The 22,851-nt window shown below is 42.9% G+C and overlaps 1 protein-coding gene and 1 long non-coding RNA gene across 2 annotated transcripts in view; one reads left to right on the plus strand and one right to left on the minus strand.

Annotated features, from left to right (window-relative positions):
• LOC146669047 (calcium-dependent secretion activator 1-like) overlaps nucleotides 1–22,851 on the minus strand; it is a 337,734-nt gene that overhangs the window by 209,631 nt on the left and 105,252 nt on the right. Inside the window, exons 6-8 of the mRNA XM_085405453.1 lie at nucleotides 18,586–18,707; nucleotides 10,390–10,501; nucleotides 10,163–10,302 (exon numbers count right to left, since the gene is read on the minus strand). Coding sequence (XP_085261579.1) covers nucleotides 10,163–10,302; nucleotides 10,390–10,501; nucleotides 18,586–18,707 — 374 coding nt within the window. The remainder of the gene's footprint in view (nucleotides 1–10,162; nucleotides 10,303–10,389; nucleotides 10,502–18,585; nucleotides 18,708–22,851) is intronic.
• LOC146669048 (uncharacterized) overlaps nucleotides 13,401–22,851 on the plus strand; it is a 77,556-nt gene continuing 68,105 nt past the window's right edge. The window contains exon 1 of the long non-coding RNA XR_014911668.1: nucleotides 13,401–13,707. This is a non-coding gene — a long non-coding RNA (uncharacterized LOC146669048). The remainder of the gene's footprint in view (nucleotides 13,708–22,851) is intronic.

Raw genomic sequence — 22,851 nt, forward strand, 5'->3', positions numbered from 1 at the left:
TGTGCTGGAATGTGCAGAAAATAGCTTTAAATGTTAAACTAATTTCTTCAAGTCAGAGAATGTTGCATATAATTACATTTTTGCTTGATGCATAAAGTTAAAAGATTAAAACTGATAAAACAAGTTTTAAAAAGAGACTTTTCCATTTGATTACATTTTATATGATGGATTATGTAGAAAAAGTAGAATTAGGCTGAAAGATCTATCGCTTTATTACCTCTTCAGGTTGTAAATCGTGTTTTAAAAAGTAACTAAGTAACTAAGTAATTAATTACTTTTGAAAATAAGTAATCAGTAAAGTAACGGGATTACTTTTTTGGGGAAGTAATCAGTAATTAGTTACTGATTACTTTTTTCAAGTAACTTGACCAACACTGCTTGTCACCACAATAAAAGGAGTGCTATGGGGAACCTGGCTGAGAGTCTGACGGAGGTCAAGTGGGTGGAACGACACTTGGCTGCAGGCAGGTCTCCCTCATGCACGAGTAACACGAAGAACTTTGCCTACTTGGTGTTCAATGCTTTTGCTGTGTAGTTAAACTGTCTCGTTCCAGCGGTGGGCCTGTGCTAGACAGACCCAACAATTGCAATCCACTACTATACTGCTAGCTGATATTTTAAGCTTGATAAATTATAATCATTCATAAAGCGACTTATTTCACATTGTAAAATCCTCAGTTAATGATAATTAATTAACCCAACACAAAACTACTGCAAACAAACCTGTTGTTGCAATAGCCAGCTAGACTGCTGTAGGCTGTGTGGGCTAGGTGGTGTTTAGAAAACAGGATGGGCTTCATAAATATTTGGAAACCTTTACGGAGGAAACCTGGTGCAAAAAATAAAGATTTATCTATGTTTACGTGCCCCACCCTCCCTCCCTCCCTCCTTGTTCTCAATTCTTTAACTTCTTCACTCCTAATTAGTACACGGGGATCTGCCAGGCCCGGGAGCCGTCGCCAGTCCCCTTCGAGGCCTTCCCCAAACCGCAGCTCAATTCATGTCCAAGCATCATCTTTACCTACTAAAACGCTGTCAAACCTAAAATGAGGACGTGGGCCCAGCTGGTAAATAGGAGGTTACTGGAACTGCAGAAGAGAGCTGAGCAGGAAACCCGGCAGCTGGAAATCTCCACAAGCAGTCAATAGAAAAGAAATTGAAATAAATTATCACTGTTATCGTAATATTATGTACGTCCCAGGTCCTTGTTGTTACAGTGGTGCCAAAAAACCAGTACAGCCAGTGGAGGTACTGGCAAAGATGCTGGTAGAGCAAGCTGCCATGCACCAGGAGAAGGCAGCAGTGTACCAAGATCAGCTCAGCTTGGTACAGGGCCAGTCCAAACGCCAGACAACAGTGTTGGAGGACCTGGTTGTTTAGCCTGCGCTTGGAAGCTGAGTGACGTGGCAGCCAAGAGAGGCAGGCTCGGCTGCTGGACATACACAAATATCCCATAGTGCCACTTGAAATGATATAAGATTGCGTTCACGATCAATAGAGACTTGTAGTGTTTGTGCTGCACTCAGTGGTTGTCCAACTCTGACTCTGGGGAGGAGGAGACATCGGGGGCTTCTCGGGAAGTCCAGTGATTTACTCCAGTGAAGATTTCGCTCTAGGGCAGTCTTGGGACAACACTCAGTGCTTTGAACAGGCGATCGATAGTTCAACAATCAACAGTTGAACAGTAGACCCTGATGTAGCACTGACATACCTGCATTTTGTGTTGATTAGAGACAGACTCTATTAAGTGAGTCGTAAAAGTCACACAGAAAAGGAAAAGACCCAGTTGTTGGTGCCAAAAAGCCACCAGCAAATGATTTTCCAGGTGGATTCCTTTAACCCCATGGCAGGGATATGACAAAACTCTGGAGTGAATAATGGCCCAATTCTATTAGCTGGGCATCCAGGGGGATGTGTGCCAATAGTGTGTAATGCCCAGAGTGTCAGGCCATGAACCAACTAGCAATTCCAAGAGCACCTTTGTGCCTGTTACCATGCTGCCTTTCCAGGCCCAGAAACAGCAGCAGTGCCTGTACAAGAGAGACTCGGCTCGGACAATTTTCACTGGGAGATAAAGCGCTTGTATCGCTCACTTCTTCTAGCTCAAAGTTACCCTTTGGCAAGTGGGGGACATTGACCACAACATGGTGCCATCACACAGGTGAGGAGCCATAGAGGTATATCACCTTGTGTGGTGAAGAAAGATGGGTCTATACGGTTCTGCGTGGAGTACCACCAGCTGAACGAGGTTTGATGCTTATTCCGTGGCCTGGGTTGACAAGCTCTTGGACCGGTTAGGCACTGCTCATATGTTCATAATGCTTTAACCAAGGGTTAGTGGCAGATTTCTCCACAGTATAAGGGAAAGACAACCTTCTCCACAGAGGCACAGATTGTTTTTAACAGACAACCTCATGCATTTGTAGTCACCATATTGTTGTTATCCCTTCTTTAACCCTCTAAACCTTTAAGATTTAATGAATATTCCTCATTTTCATCAATTACATAAAAAATGTTAATCGAGTGCTTTTTATTTTGCATCACGTAAGAACTGATGTTAGTGGAAATCTGGTACTTTTGAACCTGCTGTATTTCCCATAAAAGTGGCGATTGTGCCTGATTGTTGTGCTAATGTTGCTATCACTACCTGCATTGCAGAGATTCAAGGAGTTAAGAACTCACATAAAATGGCATACACATCAGCCCCCCAAAATGCTCAAAATAATCATGATTTTACTCAAAGCATTCATGACACGTTTCCACATCAGGATGCAAATAAATATCCAGACAGACTGGCCTGATCTTGGCTGGTTCTGTGCTTGCCCCAGATATTTATACTTTACATTCTGTATTTTAAAGGGTGGGCAACTGTCCTGTTTATCAGCTGTCCCCAACCCCTGGGCTATGGACCAGTACCAGTCTGTGAGTCGTTTGGTACCGGGCTGCGAGAGTTAAGGCCCGGGTGTGAAATTTATGGTTTTCAGGGGTTTTATCGTCAACTCGGTTTCCCTGGGTCTTTCCCGTGTTGTAGTTGTGCGTCTTATTTATTACCATAGCGACCAGAGAGCATTAAGGGGCAGAGAGGAGGATGTTACTCTCAGTGTTGTTGGCGCATTTCAGGAGCACGCTGCTATTAAAGGTACACAATTACATAGTGAATTCACGTTTATTATTATATTTACAAAATACGACAGTTTTTGTCTTGGTCGTATCATTTTATTTTGTTGCATTTATCTGTAACACCTTAAAGGCTGGTCCGTGAAAATATTGTCTAACATTAAACCGATCTGTGGCACAAAAAGGGTTGGGGACCTGTATATGGCATTCTATTGAATCTTTCCCAGCAGAGCTTATTCATTCAAACCCAGTCACCAGTCTGCTGCAGGAAAGTTTTGTTTTTGTCTTACTTACTATATTTAGTTGTACTATTGAGAAATATAGTAAATGATGAACTGACTGGTTCTTACAGAGCACTTTACTACTCAGAAAAGCAGACAAATCCATGTATTCTACCAGAGAACTTAAAGCACTATATACAGTTTGGTGGGGGTGTGGTCTGCAGAGGAGCAGTGGGTTCAGTGGGCAATGCCAGAAGGCTGGCAGAGCAGCTGGGACTAATTGCTGTGATCAGTCCTGCCTATTTAGTTGCAACCTGGAATGTCTTATGCTGGGCTCACACTGTGCGATTTTTGGCCCATTTTGAGCCGATTTTTGAGTCGTGCGACCGTTTTGGCGATCGGCCCGGTTTTGGCCTTCATCGTGCGTCGTGCATTGTGTAGTATACGTGGGGTAACGAGACGCGATTAACACCTCACGACCAGCTCCCGATCATCAATCGCTTGGTCGGGAGGATTTCAAATCCTCGCGACCGTCGTGAGGGTGTCACCGCAGTTTGTCACACTGCGCACGCGCAAACACAAATGTCAGTGAAAAAGACGGAGCAGCACAGCAGTGCAGCGTGTGATCTGGACACAAGCGACGGAGGCACAACTTGTAGAACTTTGGAAAGCTCATCCGAGCCTTTTCGATGTGGCCTCACAAAATTATCACGACCACAACAACCGTGAAAATAGTTGGATTTACACTGCTGCTCAATCACAGCTGATCATGTTTTTCATTAGCAATTTAGCAAAGTTGGTGGTGGCGGTGTGTCTGTGTGAGTGAAAGACAGAGAGGGAGAGCGAGCGACAGAATTTCTGTTATAACCTTAATGTTATGGACGCACAGTGTGAGCACTCAGGTCGCATCAGAGCATCGGGCGGTATAGTGTGAGACCCTGCATCGTGACCTATGAACTTCTAACCCCTGCGAGTCAATCGTACAGTTTGAGCAGGAGCTGAATCGCGCGACTGAAAAAATCGCACAGTGTAAGCCCAGCATTATTTACAACTGTTTTTGAAGAAAAAGTTATAAATAAAATTTAACCAGCCCATTAACATATATATGTTTGAGTTCTTCGTGTCACATCAAGCTTGCCTCATTCAACCGTCAACCATGGCGCCAAGCTGCTGTTTCTTTGAGAGGTAAGACCACTTTTTTCTTTGACTATGTTGTGTAGTATCTACATGTTGAGCATGGTTATATTTTGCGTTTGTCTTACGAGACATGTTATATAGTTTGCGTATGCTTGTGCTACATTAGTTTTACTGGATCCTGGACAAGTTAGATATGTCTGCTTTCATCCTGCCAAACCTTGCCATCCTAACACGGGAACCGTGAGACCACTGGACAGTTGGTGTGTATAGTTATACACTGTAGGGATGGGTATCGTTTAGGTTTTATCCGATACCGGTACCCATCCCTAATACACTGTGTTCGAGATTTTTGGTAACAGATGAAGTAAGCCCCTCACAGAGCAAACCTGGGCTTAAGGTGAAACATAATATTACAAGGGATGAGATTTAGTGTGCCTGTTTATCTCAGGCTATTGTCAACAACTATTAACTGCTTATATGTTAACATGCTTATTTTTGTGGAATGTGTAAGAAACATTTTTATTGTTTATTGTTTTTGTTTATTTTATTAAGGGATTAGCTACAGGCGTTCATGGGGTTATTTTTTCAAGGGGTTGTTTTTTTCATTTGCTTTCTTGGGATTCCTCTACTGTAATCCAAGAGTCTCAATTATCGAATAGGATAGGATAGCAAGAAGTGACATTTAAAATCTAAAAAGTCGAGGGTGAAAGCCACTGTGACAACATTGTTATGCGCTGTCAGTAATCTGTATTATATAAAAATGGTCTGTAAATAAAGCATGTTTCAACATAGTTATAAATTAGAGTTTGTTAAATCACACACTCAAATTTTTAAATAAAATTATTCACGACACATGAGTGGACAGACAAAGGAGGTCGACAGACCTGGTGATAATTGCTTCTACACTGTAAAATGTAATATTGTGTTTAATTAAAAATATTAAATAGGCTGAGCTCAGTTTTTATCAATTTGTTATTAGAACTCGATTTAAATAAGTTACCAGTACTTTTTATGCAAAAACGCTGATAAACTTGTTTTAAATTAGAAAAACTAAGGCCCTTTCTCAATTCTCAAGTATGCGAGTCTGTACTCCCGAACGCACGGGAGTACAGACTTTGTTTTACGATTTGTACAATTGGAACACCAGCGTACTTGATGATGTCACAGGTCCGGAGTTTTTACTGCCGTCCCCTCTTAATTGTGTGCATTGTAAAGGTAATTGCAATACATGCTAAAAATAAGGGTAAGTTACGAATGCAATGTATATTTTGCGGACTATTAAAGACAAACAATTGTTTCCATGTTAAAATGTTTGCAATTCAAGTTTTTGCCCATACACTGGTAAAAGAACTGTTGACAGTGGCAAGTGTTAAATGGTTACCGTTGTGCTGCTGCAAAAAACTGAAAGCTGACAACCTGTTTTATTGTTAGACCATAATGTTGGCATGTTTTATTAAAGTTTTATTTGGGATGGTAATATAATTTTGTTTGATTGCTAATATCAGTGCATTATTTTTTATTGTTATTATTAAATTTTTTTTTTTTTTTAATTGTGGCGGTTGAGGTGGACGCTTCACTTTTCACTGTTAAAGGAAAGCACTTCATTGGCGTTGTGTTACTGGACTGACCCTAAGCAATCATTGCAAATAGCAACGTTGCTATCCATTTTAGACACTTAAAAAAAAAGCACTCCACAGACCTTACTAGCATCACATGTGCATAACTCAGGTGTCATCTTATCAATGTGTTATCTGGTCTTCAATGTTTTTTCTTCTACAGACATTAGACATTTAATTGAAAGTCTTGATGTTGCATCTGTCTACATAGTGTTAGTTACTAACCATAATGGTAAGTGACCTGTATTTATATAGCGCTTTATTAGTCCCTAAGGACCCCAAAGTGCTTTATATATCCAGTCATCCACCCATTCACACACTAATGAGCCGTTGTGTTTTGTTTTGGACTTGGTTTACACAAATGCTCACTGAATGTCAATTCAGTTCAATAAAACTTTATTGATCCTGAAGCAATGTTCCCTCTAATGTTTCATGTGTCTGAGCGAACACACAAACTCCCTGAGCGTCCCTTGGACCACTGTGAGTGACATCAGGCGTGTGCACTGTGGTCACGCCAGCATCTAATCCATCCAATTTACATGGTTTATTAAAATAATCAAATTACAGCATACAGACTACTTTTAATTAACTGCTTTAGCCCACTTACAATGAAAATGTAAAAAAATCTGTTTCATGACCTGTGTAGTATGTTAACACACTAACTAACACTAACATGGAAGTAAAAATAACTTGAACTCCAATTTTAAAAACACAACTTTCTTTCTTTCTTTTTTAATAAAGCTCTGACTTGTATTATGAGTCTGTGGTCTGGGAGAGAGTCTGTAACTCTCTGTCTGCAAAATACTATAATGACCAATGTTGGGCAATTAATTATATAGTTACTTCTTCAAAAAAGTAACTGAGTTATGCAAACAAAGTTTTTTGCAGCTGTTTACCTGAACAAGCAGCCAAAGTGTTTTTAAACAAACATTTCAAACTATTTACAGAACAATCAGCTGCTCTGCATCAAATTATTTGAGCTGCTTCAAAGAATAATTTCTGTCCACTATGAGATGAAGGAGAACAACAGCCTGATACCTGCAGGCCTGACAGCAGCAGATGTATCACTGCTGTAACACCTGTAACACTCAGCAGGCGCCTCATTGTTCTGACACACAACAAAACTATTGACTACACTACACACTAACTACACACTAACTACACACTAACTACACAAGACAACACACTAACTTTAGACTCCAAACACGCTAAACGTCTCAAATCTCTCACATCTCAAACACGCCGTCACTCCTAAAACTTCCCCCTTCCTAAACGACTAAATGCCATGTTGCCATATCATTTTTTGATTGGTCGACATGGTACATTTTTCCACCAATAGGAAAGGCTGAGGGAGGGGGGCTGTTTTTGCTCACAGGCTTTTGAGCGTTTTCCTTATAAAATGCCATTTTTACCGTTTCTTCCCGCAGTAAATATGAACAACGGCAGTATTCAGGAAGAAAACCAAACATTGCAGATATTTTATCATAACTCTGGTTTTACGTGGCCGATCAACACAATTTAAAAACTGGTATAAAGTCCTCACAGTTGTTCCGTCTGTCCTGCTCACATCTCCAATGGTTGTACACGTTGTCATTAACGTGGCTTAACTCCTCATCAGACGCTTTGCTCGCTAAAACACCGGTGTCGGCACATAAGGACGCTGTCATAGGCTGTCAACCACGTTGATATACGAATGTGAATCGCGTGATTGGCTGGACTATGGGATAAGGTGGCATCGTTCTAAACACATACAGGAGCAGCCAGTCACTGACTAACACTGCAAAACAGAATTGTTAACGTATTTATTTTAATTTCAATTCAGGTTAGATTTTTTTTTTGTGTGCAACGCAGATTTTCTGTGCGCAGAGACGTGCCAGCAGTGCGCAATTGCGCACGCGCGCAGCTTAGAGGGAATGTTGTCCTGAAGGTTGACCTTCAGGATATGTTGGCAATAAAGGAAATTTTAAAAAAATAAGTTGGATGTACTTAATTCATTTGTGTGGATCCTGTTGACAAAATAGATTTATGTAAAACTAATTAGTAAAGCACAAGGTAGCTGAAAATATAATATTTGAATTAATCTAACTTAAACATTTTACTGCTACAAATAAGAGAGATGTGTTTAAAAAAACTAATCTAAACTATCTAACCTGAAAATATATAATTTATGTTGATACAACATAACTTGATTTAGGCAGTCTTATATATCTCTTGTTAATCCTAAGTAGTTTTTTAAAATTAAATTACCTAAAGATTTTTGCTTTAAACTAACACAATACAATTTCGTGGAACCTGTTGACAAAATAATTTTAATTAAAGTCAACGTTTCATTTTTTCTTTTTGAGTGAACTTGTTTTCATTGCCTTTTTTTTTATTTTTTTTTTACTAATACACTTTTTATAACAAATTGAAATATTTTTTTCTTTAATTAAAATTATATGAAAGATTAAACAAAACTAAAAGGCAGAATTTGAATGAGCGGTTTTAATACAGTAACTGCAACTAAAATACTATAATTAGAGTACAAGATACAACAGTAGTAATAGATAAATAAATTTAAGTAGCGAGAAATAATTGTCTTTAAGTTTTAGCTATTTTTTAAAAATTAGACTCCAGGAAATAAATAATTTATGTGAATTAATGATTTTGAGTAAAGTAAACTTAGTTTTTCTACTTCATCGGTTTCTGCGTTGATACAAATTCACGTTGTACAAAAACTTAAATGGTTTAAGGCTAACTAGTTTGGGCTCATAGCACATTCAAGTAATTTCAGCCTGAAAGTTTTTATTTCTAATGGGGGTCATAATAGAGTGTGATATTTCAGGTCCTGTGTGGATCTGCACATAGTCACATTCAGTGGTAGCAATAACCAGTAACCACAAGAGGGAAGCAAAAGATTATCTTTTGGACAAAGCACCCTAGTGGCTCATCAATTACACACCCAAATATTAAGTGTATCACACTCTAAATTAACTCTACAAGGGTTATTTAGAATTAACATTTTACCACCTGATTAAGATCAGATATACAGTTATCTATGTATTCACATGTTGGTTATTTAAAAAATAATCATAAAATTGGGTTGTAAAGACTTAGAAATAATGAAATAACCATCAATATTAGGGAAGTTACACTTCAGCATGTGACGTAACAGATCCAAATGCTTACCTCCGGCACGTTTTAAAAATATAAAATTAACAATAAATTAATTAACAATACATTTCTGTTTCCCAAGTTTTTAAACTTAGAACTTCTTCTATTTACGTTTTCTATTTAAATACCTTTGGGTAATTTGATGTTTAGCAAAGCCTCTCATTCAATAAGCTCTTAATACACTCATCTTCATCAGTATTTGAACACTAAGAAAAAATGTTGTAATTTTGCCTATGGAAATCACAGTAGATCTTAAATTGAACAAGAAAGATATAATAGAAGAGCAGACACTAAAGGTGGCTGCGGTAAACACCTGACAACGCATCTCAAGGTGGGAAATATAGGATTTGCTAAAAAAAATCCCACCTTGTGTGAAGTAACTCATGACTAACTGAGAAAAAATACTCCAATAAACAATGTTTCCTGTGATTTGTAGTCAGAAGTGGCGAGTACATCTCTTAATAACTAAAAGCTTGCTGTACTCTATCTTTGCCTCCAGTACTATTGTAAGGAAATTGGAGTCATTTTAACAAGGACTTTGCCTTTAACTTGTACATTAAACAAATCTTGACTGCTTTCTTTATAGGCGCAATATTGTCAAAATTGGAAGCATCCTGTCTCAGAACCCACTTAGCCCATGTATTTTATATTTCTATATACTCATTCTTTTGTACTTTATTGCTCTAAAAACTGAAAAACTCCCTGAAAAACTTACACTTTATCCAAAATACTGATAGAGACTAAAAGGAGAGATCACATTTCTCCTTAATAGCTTTTCCAGAACCGGTCTGCTGAAATTATTCTGATGTACAAACTAAAACAGTAACTATTTTAAAGCAGCTACAGTTTTACACTGAACCATGATAACTCAAGTAGCTTTATATTGCCACAAGAATGTTTAATCTCACAGTAACTTACCCACAATGCTTCATGTTCTGTGGTTTGTCCATGCGAATGGCCAGTTTGATCTTGAGGTCACTGTCTGAGCAGCCTTTACACACTGTCATCTTATGGAGTTCAGACTGCTTAGGACTGTTGGGAGTCGGGTGGAGAACAACCTGGGAGTGTTCCCACCATTAATGTATATGTTGTATACAAGTTATACAAAGGCAAAGTGACCAAAATGAAGCAGAATGATTTCTTACCCTCCCCAGCTCCTTATCTTCCAGAGCTAACACTCCTGTGCTCTCAGTATACAGCTTCACCTTCACAGCAGGCAGTGGCTGAGTGGTGGTGAAGTCGCCCTGGGTACCCCAACTGCACACCAACACAAATATAGACACAACCACATATAAACAAAGAAAGACTGTTAAACATTATTATGACTCCTGAACTACCAGTTAAGCCTTGAAAGTTGTGTAAGTCTATGTTTGCTGGTGAGAAGCAGGGAGATGGGTGCTTTTGGACTATGGGAGGTACAACAATAGAAACTTTCATAGCGTAATGTACTCAAAATGTAACAACAGTGCAAAACACAGCTCTAACAGGCTGTCACAGTCACACAGTCACTTGACTGTCACTATACTGTAATGTGACAGTCAAGTTTTTGTCACATGCTTTCATTGTCTTCGTCTTCCTTTCACTCCTCAACCGAGTGAAAGGAGATGGCCCCGCCCCTCCCTGAGCCTGGTTCTGCTGGAGGTTTCTTTCTCTTAAAAGGGAGTTTTTCCTTCCTACTTTTGCTAAAGCGTGTGCTAATAGTGGGTCATATGGTTGTTGGGGTTTTCCTCGTTTTCTTTGTATTCTTTGTATTATTAACTATATCTATCTAATATACTCAAATTTGTTCACGCAAAAGGAGAGTCTTCTTCACACACTGAGGTTAATTATGGAGTTCCACAGGGTTCAGGGCTAGGACCAATTCTGTTTACATTATACATGCTTCCCTTTGGCAGTATCATCAGAAGACATTGCATACTTGTGTGCCCCTGTGTTGCTGATCACCTTGTCAGACACACACTGTGGGAGACGTACATATTGTGGTCTTCCTGTCAGGTAATCAACAATCCAGGACACCAGAGAAGCATCCACCTGCATCGCTGCTAACTTATCACCCAGGAGGGTCGGCCTGATGGTGTTGAAAGCACTGGAAAAGTCAAAAAACATGACCCTCACAGTGCTCGCCGGCTGGTCCAGATGGGTGTAGACACGATTGAGCAGGTAGATGATGGCGTCCTCTGTTCCGAGACGAGGCTGATAAGCGAACTGAAGGGGATCCAGGTGTGGTCTTACTATGGGTCGCAGCTGGTCCAGGATGAGCCTTTCCAGGGTCTTCATGATGTGGGAGGTCAGTGCCACAGGCCTGTAATCCTGGGGGCCACTGGGACGTGGCGTCTTTGGTACAGGGACGAGGCATGATGTCTTCCACATCACTGGGACCCTCTGCAGACTCAGACTCAGCATAAACAGTTTATGAAAGACTCCACACAGCTGGGGGGCACAGGTCTTGAGGACAAGGGGACTCACTCCGTCTGGTCCAGCAGACTTGCCTGAGTGAAGTCTCCTCATTTGCATCTCAACCTGGTATTGAGTGAAGGTGATGGGTGGGGGAGGGGTGTCAGGAATCTCACAGGAGGCAACATGTGAAGAGAGAGGCTGGCACAGTGGTGTGGCTCTGGATTCCAGGCTGACTACAGGTGAGGTTGTGGGGGTGGGAGCAGACACTGTGGTGTCGAATCTATTGAAAAACAGATTCAACTCGTCGGCTCTGTTCTCACCTCCCTCAGCTCCCCTGCTGTTGGTTGGCCTGAATCCAGTGATGGTCTTCATGCCCCTCCACACCTCTCTCATGCTGTTCTGCTGGAGTTTCCACTCCAGCTTCCTCCTGTAATTGTCCTTAGCCTCTCTGATCTTGTCCTTTAGTAACACCTGAATCTTCCTCACCTCCTCTTTGTTGCCCCCTCTGAAAGCCCTCTTCTTGTTGTTGAGGAGGGCTTTGATGTCCTTAGTCACCCACGGCTTGTTATTTGGGTAACAATGAACAGTCTGAGCTGGAACAATGGAGTCGGTGCAGAAAGTTATGTAGTCTGTGATACACTCAGTAAGCCCATTGATGTCCTCGGCGTGAGGCTCACAGAGTGTTTCCCAATCGGTCACCTCGAAACAGCCCTGTAGTTCCGCTATTGCCTCCTCTGACCACCTCCTGACAGTCCTGGTGGTCACAGGTTCCCTCCTCACAATTGGCACATAGCGGGGGGTGAGGTAAATCAGGTTATGATCTGACCTACCAAGTGGGGGGAGGGAGGAGGAGCTGTATGCATCCTTGACATTAGCATCTAGAATTTTTTCTCCTCTGGTCGGACAGTCCACATATTGTCTGAATGTTGGTGTATTGTCCAGTGATACATGGTTGAAGTCACCCGAGATTACAATAAAGGCTACACTCTCAGTATTCCCTCTGACTCCGTACCAGTGCTGAGAGCTCGTCGATTTTATTCGATAACGATCGCACATTTCCCATTACGATAGACGGCAGACACGGTTTATACCTCCTCCTCGCTTCAAGCCTCCGACCCTAACTCTAATTCTGAAAACACAACTTTATTATTATTATTATTATTTTTTGTTCTGACTTGTATTATGAGTATGAGTCTGTGGTCTGGGAGAGAGTCCTGTAACTCTCTGCCTGCAAAGTACTATAATGACCAATGTTGGGCAATTAATTATATAGTTACTTCTTCAAAAAAGTAACTGAGTTTTGCAAACAACAAAGTTTTTGCTGAAGGGGATCCAGATGTGGTCTTACTATGGGTCGCAGCTGGTCCAGGATGAGCCTTTCCAGGGTCTTCATGATGTGGGAGGTCAGTGCCACGGGCCTGTAATCCTGGGGGCCACTGGGACGTGGCGTCTTTGGTACAGGGACGAGGCATGATGTCTTCCACATCACTGGGACCCTCTGCAGACTCAGACTCAGCATAAACAGTTTATGAAAGACTCCACACAGCTGGGGGGCACAGGTCTTGAGGACGAGGGGACTCACTCCGTCTGGTCCAGCAGACTTGCCTGAGTGAAGTCTCCTCATTTGCTGGAGTTTCCACTCCAGCAGAACAGCATGAGAGAGGTGTGGAGGGGCATGAAGACCATCACTGGATTCAGGCCAACCAACAGCAGGGGAGCTGAGGGAGGTGAGAATAGGGCTTTGGAGCGTGATGTCACGGGGGTGGGCGTGGAAAGGATTTTGGCCCGATCCGCCATTTTGGGGGTCTAAGTAAGGAGCGAAAGCATAGCCATGGTTCGTACTTGCTGTGTGGTCGGCTGCAATGTTCGATCTTACGACCGGCACGGGAATAAGTTTGGATTGTCTTTTTATGCTTTCCCAACCTGGAAGCAACATGAAGGAGCTCATGTATCGGATATTACCAAACGAAGGCGTCTAGCCTGGATAGCAGCCGTGAGACGAGCTGATATCAAGTTCTGTTACGTCTCCAGATATCAGTTGGTGTGCTCAAGACATTTTCATTCCGGTAAGTTCTAAATATGTTCACATCACACTTTATAGCTGAATAATATCATCGTTGGTGGTCTCGGAAGTTATAGAAATTGCGATCAAACATAGAATGGAGTGACTTGATTGGTTGATGTAAAGACAATAAATGAAATCAGACAGGAAGGACACAAATTGGCGTTAATAATTTACCCGATTATCAATGTGTTAACTTGCATGTACTTTACAATTACGGGCATATAATATGATAACGATATTTTAGCAGTTCAATGATAAATGTGTAACATTAATTATGGTGGGGGGTGGAAAATGGCTATTTCACTCGATGCACTCCAGCTGACTTACTTTGACGACGTACTCAGAGTTTGGCGGCTTGAAAATAGCCAAATCTTGCACCCAGCCATTTGTAAATTGGATGTGCGCCTCCAGTGACTTGTAATTACGAAACTGGTTTGCTGTGTAAGTGCTTACTCCACAAACAAGATACGTGAAGATATCGGGGTAGGACAGTGGCGGTAAGTCGTCTGGGTCTTTACTCCACTGCCGTATTTCAAATGGGTCCAGATTTGCGATGCACTCTATTTTTTTCAAGTACCGCTGCTTCACCTCTGGACGCAATCGGTCTCTATACCGTCCGTTTTCTTTTGAGCTGCTTTTAAGCATGTTTCTTGTCGTCGTTCCAACACAGTGTGTTTGTTTTGATTCGTAGACCCCGAAAATGGAGCTGCGCTCCCACAGTGCATTGCGGCGTGACGTCAACTCCAAAGCCCTATAGAGCCTACGAGTTGAATCTGTTTTTCAATAGATTCGACACCACAGTGTCTGCTCCCACCCCCACAACCTCACCTGTAGTCAGCCTGGAATCCAGAGCCACACCACTGTGCCAGCCTCTCTCTTCACATGGCGCTGTTGCCTCCTGTGAGAGTCCTGACACCCCTCCCCCACCGATCACCTTCACTCAATACCAATACCTCAAAATGCAGCCAAGGCGTTTTTAAATCAACATTTCAAACTATTTACAGAACAATCAGCTGTTCAGCATCAAATCTGATGCCACACAAATTATTTGTGCCACTCCAAAAAATAATTTCTGTCCACTATGAGATGAAGGAGAACAACAGCCTGATACCTGCAGGCCTGACAGCAGGACATGTATCACTCCAGATGTAATGTTAAAAAAAATTCTACCAACCGTTAACCATAATTCAATAACCCTATAAACATAATAACCGAATGCGCTTTTAACTCTTATTAGAATGAGATTTTATCCACTATGGTGCAAAGTTTTTAGATACTGCATTGATAAAGTACAAGAGATACAATCAGTGCTCTGTCAGTGTTTACTCAGCATTCAAGGACAGCAATATTTGCATAGTATTTTTACTGACATATAGTGCACATATGTTTTGGGCAAAAACATTTTTGAATATTGAAATACGAAAATTTTTAACATACAATTGGCAAATTAGCCAATGCCAATGTAAAACTTTATCTGCCTGTTAAAAAAAGAAGATAATCTTCTCACAAACTGGTGTTTGATTTTGAAACAGGAAAAAAGTGGGGAAACAACTGAAAAGACTAACATTTGAATGATACCTGAAAGCAAGTAAATACTTTCTATGCTGCGTTATGATAAACTTTGGTAATATTGATAAAGAACAACACTGGCTGATGATGAAATACAGTCAGCTGGCATGGTGACACTGCTAGTATTAACCCTCTCAGGCTCAAATTTAACTTTTTGTTGCTAATGCACAAGTCCTAGCGGTACCTGCAGTGGTACTTCTGAGTAAAACAAACTCATAAAATATGTATGTAGAGTAATCAGGTTGTTGGTTTTTAACTGTTGCAAATCGGCAACGCCTGCCTTGAGAGGGTTAACCTGCGGGGCTGGACTGGGACAAAAAAAATCGGCCCGGGCATTTTGACTACAGACCGGCCCACCAGGTATTAAAGCCATAAAGCCTTTGAATGAAAACAAATGCTGTTGTGACAGTGATGTACAGTCTTGTTGGTATATGTATGATTTCTATACATTTTACCTCAAATAAAAACTTTGTTCGCAAGATTCAGATAATTATTTAATTAAAGCGAGACATTTTAAATGAGAATAAGAAAGAAAAGTATTTCTTTGTGCCCCCCTCTCCCTGTTAATGCCCTACCTGGCCCCCTGGCAAAACTGCTAGACTCGCCCCTGCACAGTTACGGTACCAGTTGTCAGCTACATAGAAAAGGATCTGGTTTCAATCCAGTTTCATGATTGAAGTAGCAACAGGAGAAGGAGGGGGAGAGAATGAGAGAAGAAGAGGCAGCTGTGCAGCGTAAACACACAGAATAAATCCAGCTTTGTGTCTTTTTCCATTCTAGCTAAAGTACGGGACAAACTGCGTCCCTACTCAGCTCAATACGTGTAATATTTTCTCTGAATGAGGGACCATTCTGTGTGTGTGTGTGTGTGTGTGTGTGTGTGTGTGTGTGTGTGTGTGTGTGTGTGTGTGTGTGTGTGTGTGTGTGTGTCCGGAAGGCTGGTTTACAGGCACCATTAGGCCAAGAGGAGTTCCCACACTGAAGCTAGCCACACCTGTAGCTCATCAGCCATCGCCAGCTGTAGCTGATTGCCTTCACCAGGAGCTGCGCTGTTTAACAGTGTGGCTGGGCTTCAGTTGGTGGTCGATAATTGAGTTAACCCCATTTGTACAGCCGTGGATAACTTTGATATTTGAAAAACCCTAGCTATCAGGAGATTGCCGAGTCATCAGAGTGTTCTGTTTGTCTACACTAGGAATCGGGAGCAGAGCGGTGTTTTCACTGGAGCAGAGCCTGGGTGTTTTTCGAGTTGTCACCTTTTACGATTTACAAACACAGGCACTATGTGGGGATTCAGGGAGAATCGCCACAGGAACCACAGTGCTGAGTTTCATAAATAGTTATTTTACATTTCATTGTAAATAAAATCGCTGTTCTTCATCAGAGTCCTCTGTTTGGGTCCTAGTTCTTTCCTGGAACTTCATGGTCTGCCACCGCAGTCCGTGACAGACTAATCCAGCCACAATGGACTCAGCGGGCTCTAACCTGCCAGAATGCTGTGAAGAGATGACGCAGATTTGTGAGCATGGAACATGGGCCCGTAGCTGGCTCTGGACCTCCAGAGAGTTTGCAACCAGAACTCCCAACTTTGTTACCTCTGTCCTCTGCAGAGAAATCAAGTGAACTTATTCAGCCATCAGTGTACTTCAAAAATGTTAACTCTGAGTCTGTTGTTCCAGAGTTGGGGAGCTCAGAGCACACAGCACGCAGAGCCAGGTGACTTTTTGGTCCGGTCAGGCCACATGGAGATGGAGATTCTGCCCAGGGCTTCCCCAGAGGCTGAACTTATGGCCTCTGGCACCTCTGGACCTCTTAGAGATTGTAAAGCCTGGTGTTCCACCCTCTGCTCCACCATCTGCAGCTGCCACACCACTCTCTACTCCACCATCTGCAGCTGCTACGCTGTCGCCTGGACCTGCTCAGTCTGAGCTGGAGGTTGCTGCATCGCCTGCATCTGATCTGCCCGAGTCCGAGGTCTACACGCTGGAGGGACCCGCTCTGCCCGAGTCGGAGGTCTGCATGCCAGAAGGACCTGCGCTGCTCGCACTAGGGGTCTGTGAGCTGCCTGCACCTGAGGACATCACACCACCTGGTCCTGCTTCGTCTGGCCCTGTGTGCCAGCCATCTGCCAAACTGCCAGTGATTCTTCTGCCACATCCACATCCAGGACGGCCTGCCCATCCACATCCCAGGTCACCTTCTATGCCATGTTGCCGCCACCAGACCCGCGGCAGGCCACCAGAGCTGCAATGTCGCTGCTGGATCCGCAGCAGGCCACCTGAACTGTTTCACCTGAACTACTTCCCTTCTGCAACTCCACAATCTCCCACTGCAGTCCATGACAAAACTCTCACTGAGGGAATGTGAAGAGCCATAGCCAGGAGCTGAGGGGAATGGACTTCAGTGTTAAGTACCTGTTTCCCAAAGAAATCGTGGAATGACGAAGGTCCTGTTCCCAATCCATATAAAGTTCATTCAAAGAGGCTCCAAAGCCATCATTACGGTTGATAAGCTGTATGTCAACAGGCAGCTTTATTGTGATCAGAACATACCTCTCTGACTGTAACGTTCCTGAGTCAGTTGATTTATATCCAGACAAAGACGTTTTTCTAGCTGCAATTCACTACACAGCCATACACCACAGACAGACACAAACGCAAACACAGACAAAAACGTCCAAGTCTCCATAAGATAAATCATATTATTAGGATTAAGAAAATATATGGTTTAGTTAAGTGTTAGCTATGACTAGTGAATATAATAATGAGGTTGTCTGTGAAGGTTCTCAGTCATCCAGGTCATCGTAGTCAAAGGAGCTTGCAAAGAAAAGCGTCTGGACTTCTTTAAGTTGCTTGAAGAAACTTTCACCTCTCATCCGAGAAGCTTCTTCAGTTCTAAGGTCAAATGGTGGAGAGTCCCAGATTTAAACCTAGTGGGAGTTTCCCCCCACACATGATCCTCTAATCGCCTGAGCCAACTGGGTGTGGGTCCCAATCAGCCAGAGTTTCAGGTGAGCCCAGGATGTGAGTGGGCGTTAAGGCCACAATGCCATAATGGCCATAATGAGTTGTAATGAAATACACCCTGAATTGATGTGCTTGTCTTGATGTGTTGATGATGATGATGACATTAGTCATAATGCCCAAAAAGTGTGTTTAGTGTAATGGAGGTCCTGTTTTTCTTTTCTTTTTTCCATGTCTATTCATTGTGTGTGTGTGTGTGTGTGTGTGTGTGTGTGTGTGTGTGTGTGTGTGTGTGTGTGTGTGTGTGTGTGTGTGTGTGTGTGTGTGTGTGCTCATTCTTTACATACATGGGTTTTGAGGCCTCAGCCTGATCTGTCTGCAGTTTATGTCCTCCCTCAACCTCCATGGTGCAGTAAACAATCCTGTTTGGAGCCAAAGACCTCAGACCCTGCACTTCCATTATCACCACCTACAACACAAACATGCAGAGGTTATTGATAAAGAGATCCTTTTAAAGCATTTACGTTATGCATGGACAGCAACTGCTAAAATACATTCAGCAGTAACTTATCCAGTAAAAAAATCTCTCTCTCTGTCTCTCTGTCTCTCTCTCTCTCTCTCTCTATATATATATATATATATATATATATATATATATATATATAATATATATATATATATCTATATATATATAGATATATATATATAGAGATATATAGATATATAGATATAGATGTATAAAGGATAAGCGAAAGCGAATGGATGGATGGATGGAAGGATGGAGATATATGTATATATATGTCTGTATATATATATATTCATTAAGGGTGCAACGATACTCGTATCGATATTGAACCGTTCGATACAGTGCTTTCGGTTCGGTACACATATGTATGTACAATACAAAATTTTTAATTTATTTTATCAACTTTCCTTCTGACGATGCTGTCTGTGTTGAGCGCTCAGTGGATCTGCGCTCCACAGTGCAGCCTAGGCGGAGTAAATGGTAAATAAATGGCCTGTATTTATATAGCGCTTTTACTAGTCCCTAAGGAACCCAAAGCGCTTTACATATCCAGTCATCCACCCATTCACACAATACAAGAGTAGTCGAACGCAGATTCACTGAGCGCAGGGCAAGCTAGCGAGACAGAAGTTGAGCTCTCCTTCCAACATGGCAAATTGAACCTCCCCCGTTACTTGTAACGCGTTACTGTAATCCGATTACTTTTTTCAAGTAACGAGTAAAGTAAGGGATTACTATTGCAAAAACGGTAATTAGATTACCGTTACTTTCCCGTAGGAACGCTGCGTTACTGCGTTACTAAAACCGTGATTTTTTGCGAGAATGTCTCACGACAGTGACGTAAGCGAGTGCGCCATTGGTGACAACAGCTGTGTGCAGATCAACAATGGATCACATATCGATTGTGGGAGAGAGTATGAGCGTGCAGCGTTTAAAGCGTGGAAGTGCTGACCTTACTTTGAGTTTGATTCCATAAAAAGTGACAAAAACATTAGTGTCCGCTTTGCATGGGAAGAAAACTTCTTTTTACAGCGAAAAAACCCCTAAACTTCCAAGCAAGCACCGAGTAGCTACGACGTGATGGGAAACTCACAGAGAAACTCGCGGATTCTTCCACTGACCGCGGCACACCTGCACCAGGGTAAACCTCCGCCTACCCCACTGCTGCTTTACAGGTGAAAATAGAGCAAAAGGACCGCTGAGTCTTTGACTTTATTTATTTTCTGCTGTGTTTTACTTGCATCTATTTGAAAGAGTGAGTGTAAACACAAAAAATATTTTATTTTATGTGCTGGAATGTGCAGAAAATGGGTTTAAATGTTAAACTAATTTATTCAAGTCAGAGAATGTTGCATATAATTAAATTTTTGCTTGATGCATAAAGTTAAAAGATTAAAACTAATAAAACAAGTTTTTAAAAGAGACTTTTCCATTTGATTACATTTTGTATGATGGATTATGCAGAAAAAGTAGAATTGGGCTGAAAGATCTATCGCTTTATCACCTATTCAGGTTGTAAATCGTTTTTTTAAAAAGTAACTAAGTAACTAAGTAATTAATTACTTTTGAAAATAAGTAATCAGTAAAGTAATGGGATTACTTTTTGGGGAAGTAATCAGTAATTAGTTACTGATTACTTTTTTCAAGTAACTTGACCAACACTGTTGGTGAGTGATGATAATTTGTGCACCAATTCCTCTGACATCATCTTATCAATCGTTAGCTTACTATGCAAACATGACAAGTGAAATCTCCCGCAGCTTAAACATGTGAGAGGTTGATCGCGCAGAGAATCGCTGAGCTTATGTGAGTGCGTTGTTAGGTGACGGCTGTGTGCGGACAGGGATAGGACCCAAGATGCAGACTCCAAACTTTTTTTTTTTTTTTTTTTTTTTGGCCTGTCCCGTTTGGCTCTTTTGCCATCAGAATTGTTGTCTAAAGGCAAAGAAAGATGCCCAACGGATTTACTTTACCAAATTGACCATCCCAGCCTTGCCGTAATGGTCCATTTGATTCACCTTTTATTGTTTATTTTATTTTCACTTACTGAATACGGGACAGACTTGACTGGGGGAAAGAAGGGGAGAAAGAAAGAGGGAAAGAGAAAAAGCTGGGAAGAGGGACGGGGGAGAAGGGCAAAAGACAAAAACCAACAGAACGGGCAGAGAAAAAAAAATGCATATATCAATCACCTGGATCACCTGCTGAGAAAGAAAAAAGAAAGCAAGCAGAAGAGAACAAGAGTAATAGAATAAACAACATCACAATGATATATGGGAATATGACAGTAAATACTAAATGTTAAACATTATTGTGCAGCACATAAGATCAACAGAACACAGTGTGCTTTGAGGTAGGAGCCAAAAAGGGTGTAGTTTGTGGGTGTGATCACCCGTGTGTACACCTGTGAGCATGGACGCGTTTGTTTTTTGTTTTTTAAAAGGTTCCTTCATGTAATAATCTGCTAGAGGGTGTGGGGGGGCCACAGCCCCGTCCTCCAGGGCATGAAGCAGGTGTGGAGGAGATCAAAACTCCAGACATCCAGAGGCCCCCAGAACACAAGAGACCAAGGAAGACCAACAGAGGGGCAGCTGCGCCACTGTCCCGGAAAGAGCTGAGGAGAGTCCCAGATGAGGGCTCACTCAGCAGCCGCGGAGCAGAAGCCAGGGGGAGTTGCAGTGACGCGCCCGTGAGCTCCGCCGGCAGCCAGCTGCGCCTGAGTGACCGAGCCCCAGGCCGAGAGGCCGGGGGCACCCCACCTCCGAAGTGGCCCGAGCGAGCCCCAGGCTCCAGGCCCCGATAAGCGGCCGCCAAGGAGTGAGCCAGTGTGTACCTGGACGCCCATCCCCGGACACAAAGAACCACCAACGCACCGATGTCTGAGGGGGTCCACCACTGGCAGGGGAAGTGGTGGTAGGGGGAGATAGGCCTCCAAACCTTGGAGGGCCTGAGATGTCCCCAGAGAGGTGGCGCCTGACACCCAACCTGACATATAGACACAGACATACAGGCACACACAGATACAAACATCCATTCCCACCCTCATGCTCTCATATGCACTTACTCCACACTCAACCAACGTGGAGACAGACATAAAGAGACGTTGTACACACGATCACACTCCCCAAGCGTACTCTACAAACCGGGTCTAGGTGCCCCCGCCCCTGGAGGGGGGAACTGCACCCAGACCCAGGTGGTGTTTCCCTTTTCCCTGCGGTGGGGGGAGGCAGACCGCCCCGACTCCGCAGCAGCAGGAAGGCTCCACACTCCAGACCGCAGTCGGACGGCCAACTCCTCCTCCTAGTCCTAGCCCCCCTGCTCCAGCAGGTCACAGAGAATGGGGGTGAGAGAAGACTCCAAACCTCCCTCCACCCGCTCATTGTAGTGTTGATGCATGTGTGTTCTAAGGTGCATTTAAAACCCAGGAGGGCTTGGAGCTACCTGCAGCAGGTAAGCGCATGGTCCCTCCTGCTAGCCCTCAATGTCTACGTGTATTTAAAATTGAGAGGTGGGCAACGATGCCAGGGGTGGGGTGTACACCCTGATGGTACTTTGGACTCCGTGCATCGTGCCCACCCCCAAGATCCTATATGTATGTGTAATGAGAGTGTGAGTAATGTGAATGTCTAAGTTGTGGGATAAAATTGAGGCAGAGGCAGCCAGAAGGGGACAGGGGGGTAGCCTCCTCTGCACCCTGGTGACATACCCCTACTCCAAGGCCCTGCATGTGTGGGTGGTTGTGGTGGAGCGGGAAGAGGGAGGCAGCTGGAGATGGGGAGGGAAGGAAGGGAGGGGCAAGTGACCCCTCCCTGGGGCCAGCTCCCCCGCTGACCCCAGTAGGCACCCCCATACTCCGCGACCCGCCAGGGAAAGGGGGCCCAGGCCCATCCAGACCGGGGCCCAGTGCAGCAGCGCCGCCCGGCCCCACAGAGCCCGGGACAGTCCACCCAACCCCACCACAGAGAAAACTGCACCCACCCCACCATCCACTCATCTTCCAGACTATATAAGACAATAAACACCCAGGCTGAGATCTTCCTCCACCTCTCCTGTATCTCCCCCTCCTGCAGAGGGAGCTCCTGAGGAG

Source organism: Rhamphochromis longiceps, linkage group LG5, assembly GCF_057381845.1.
Source record: "Rhamphochromis longiceps isolate RC_006_pf linkage group LG5, R_longiceps_female_GT1.1, whole genome shotgun sequence".
Lineage (NCBI taxonomy): Eukaryota > Metazoa > Chordata > Actinopteri > Cichliformes > Cichlidae > Rhamphochromis > Rhamphochromis longiceps.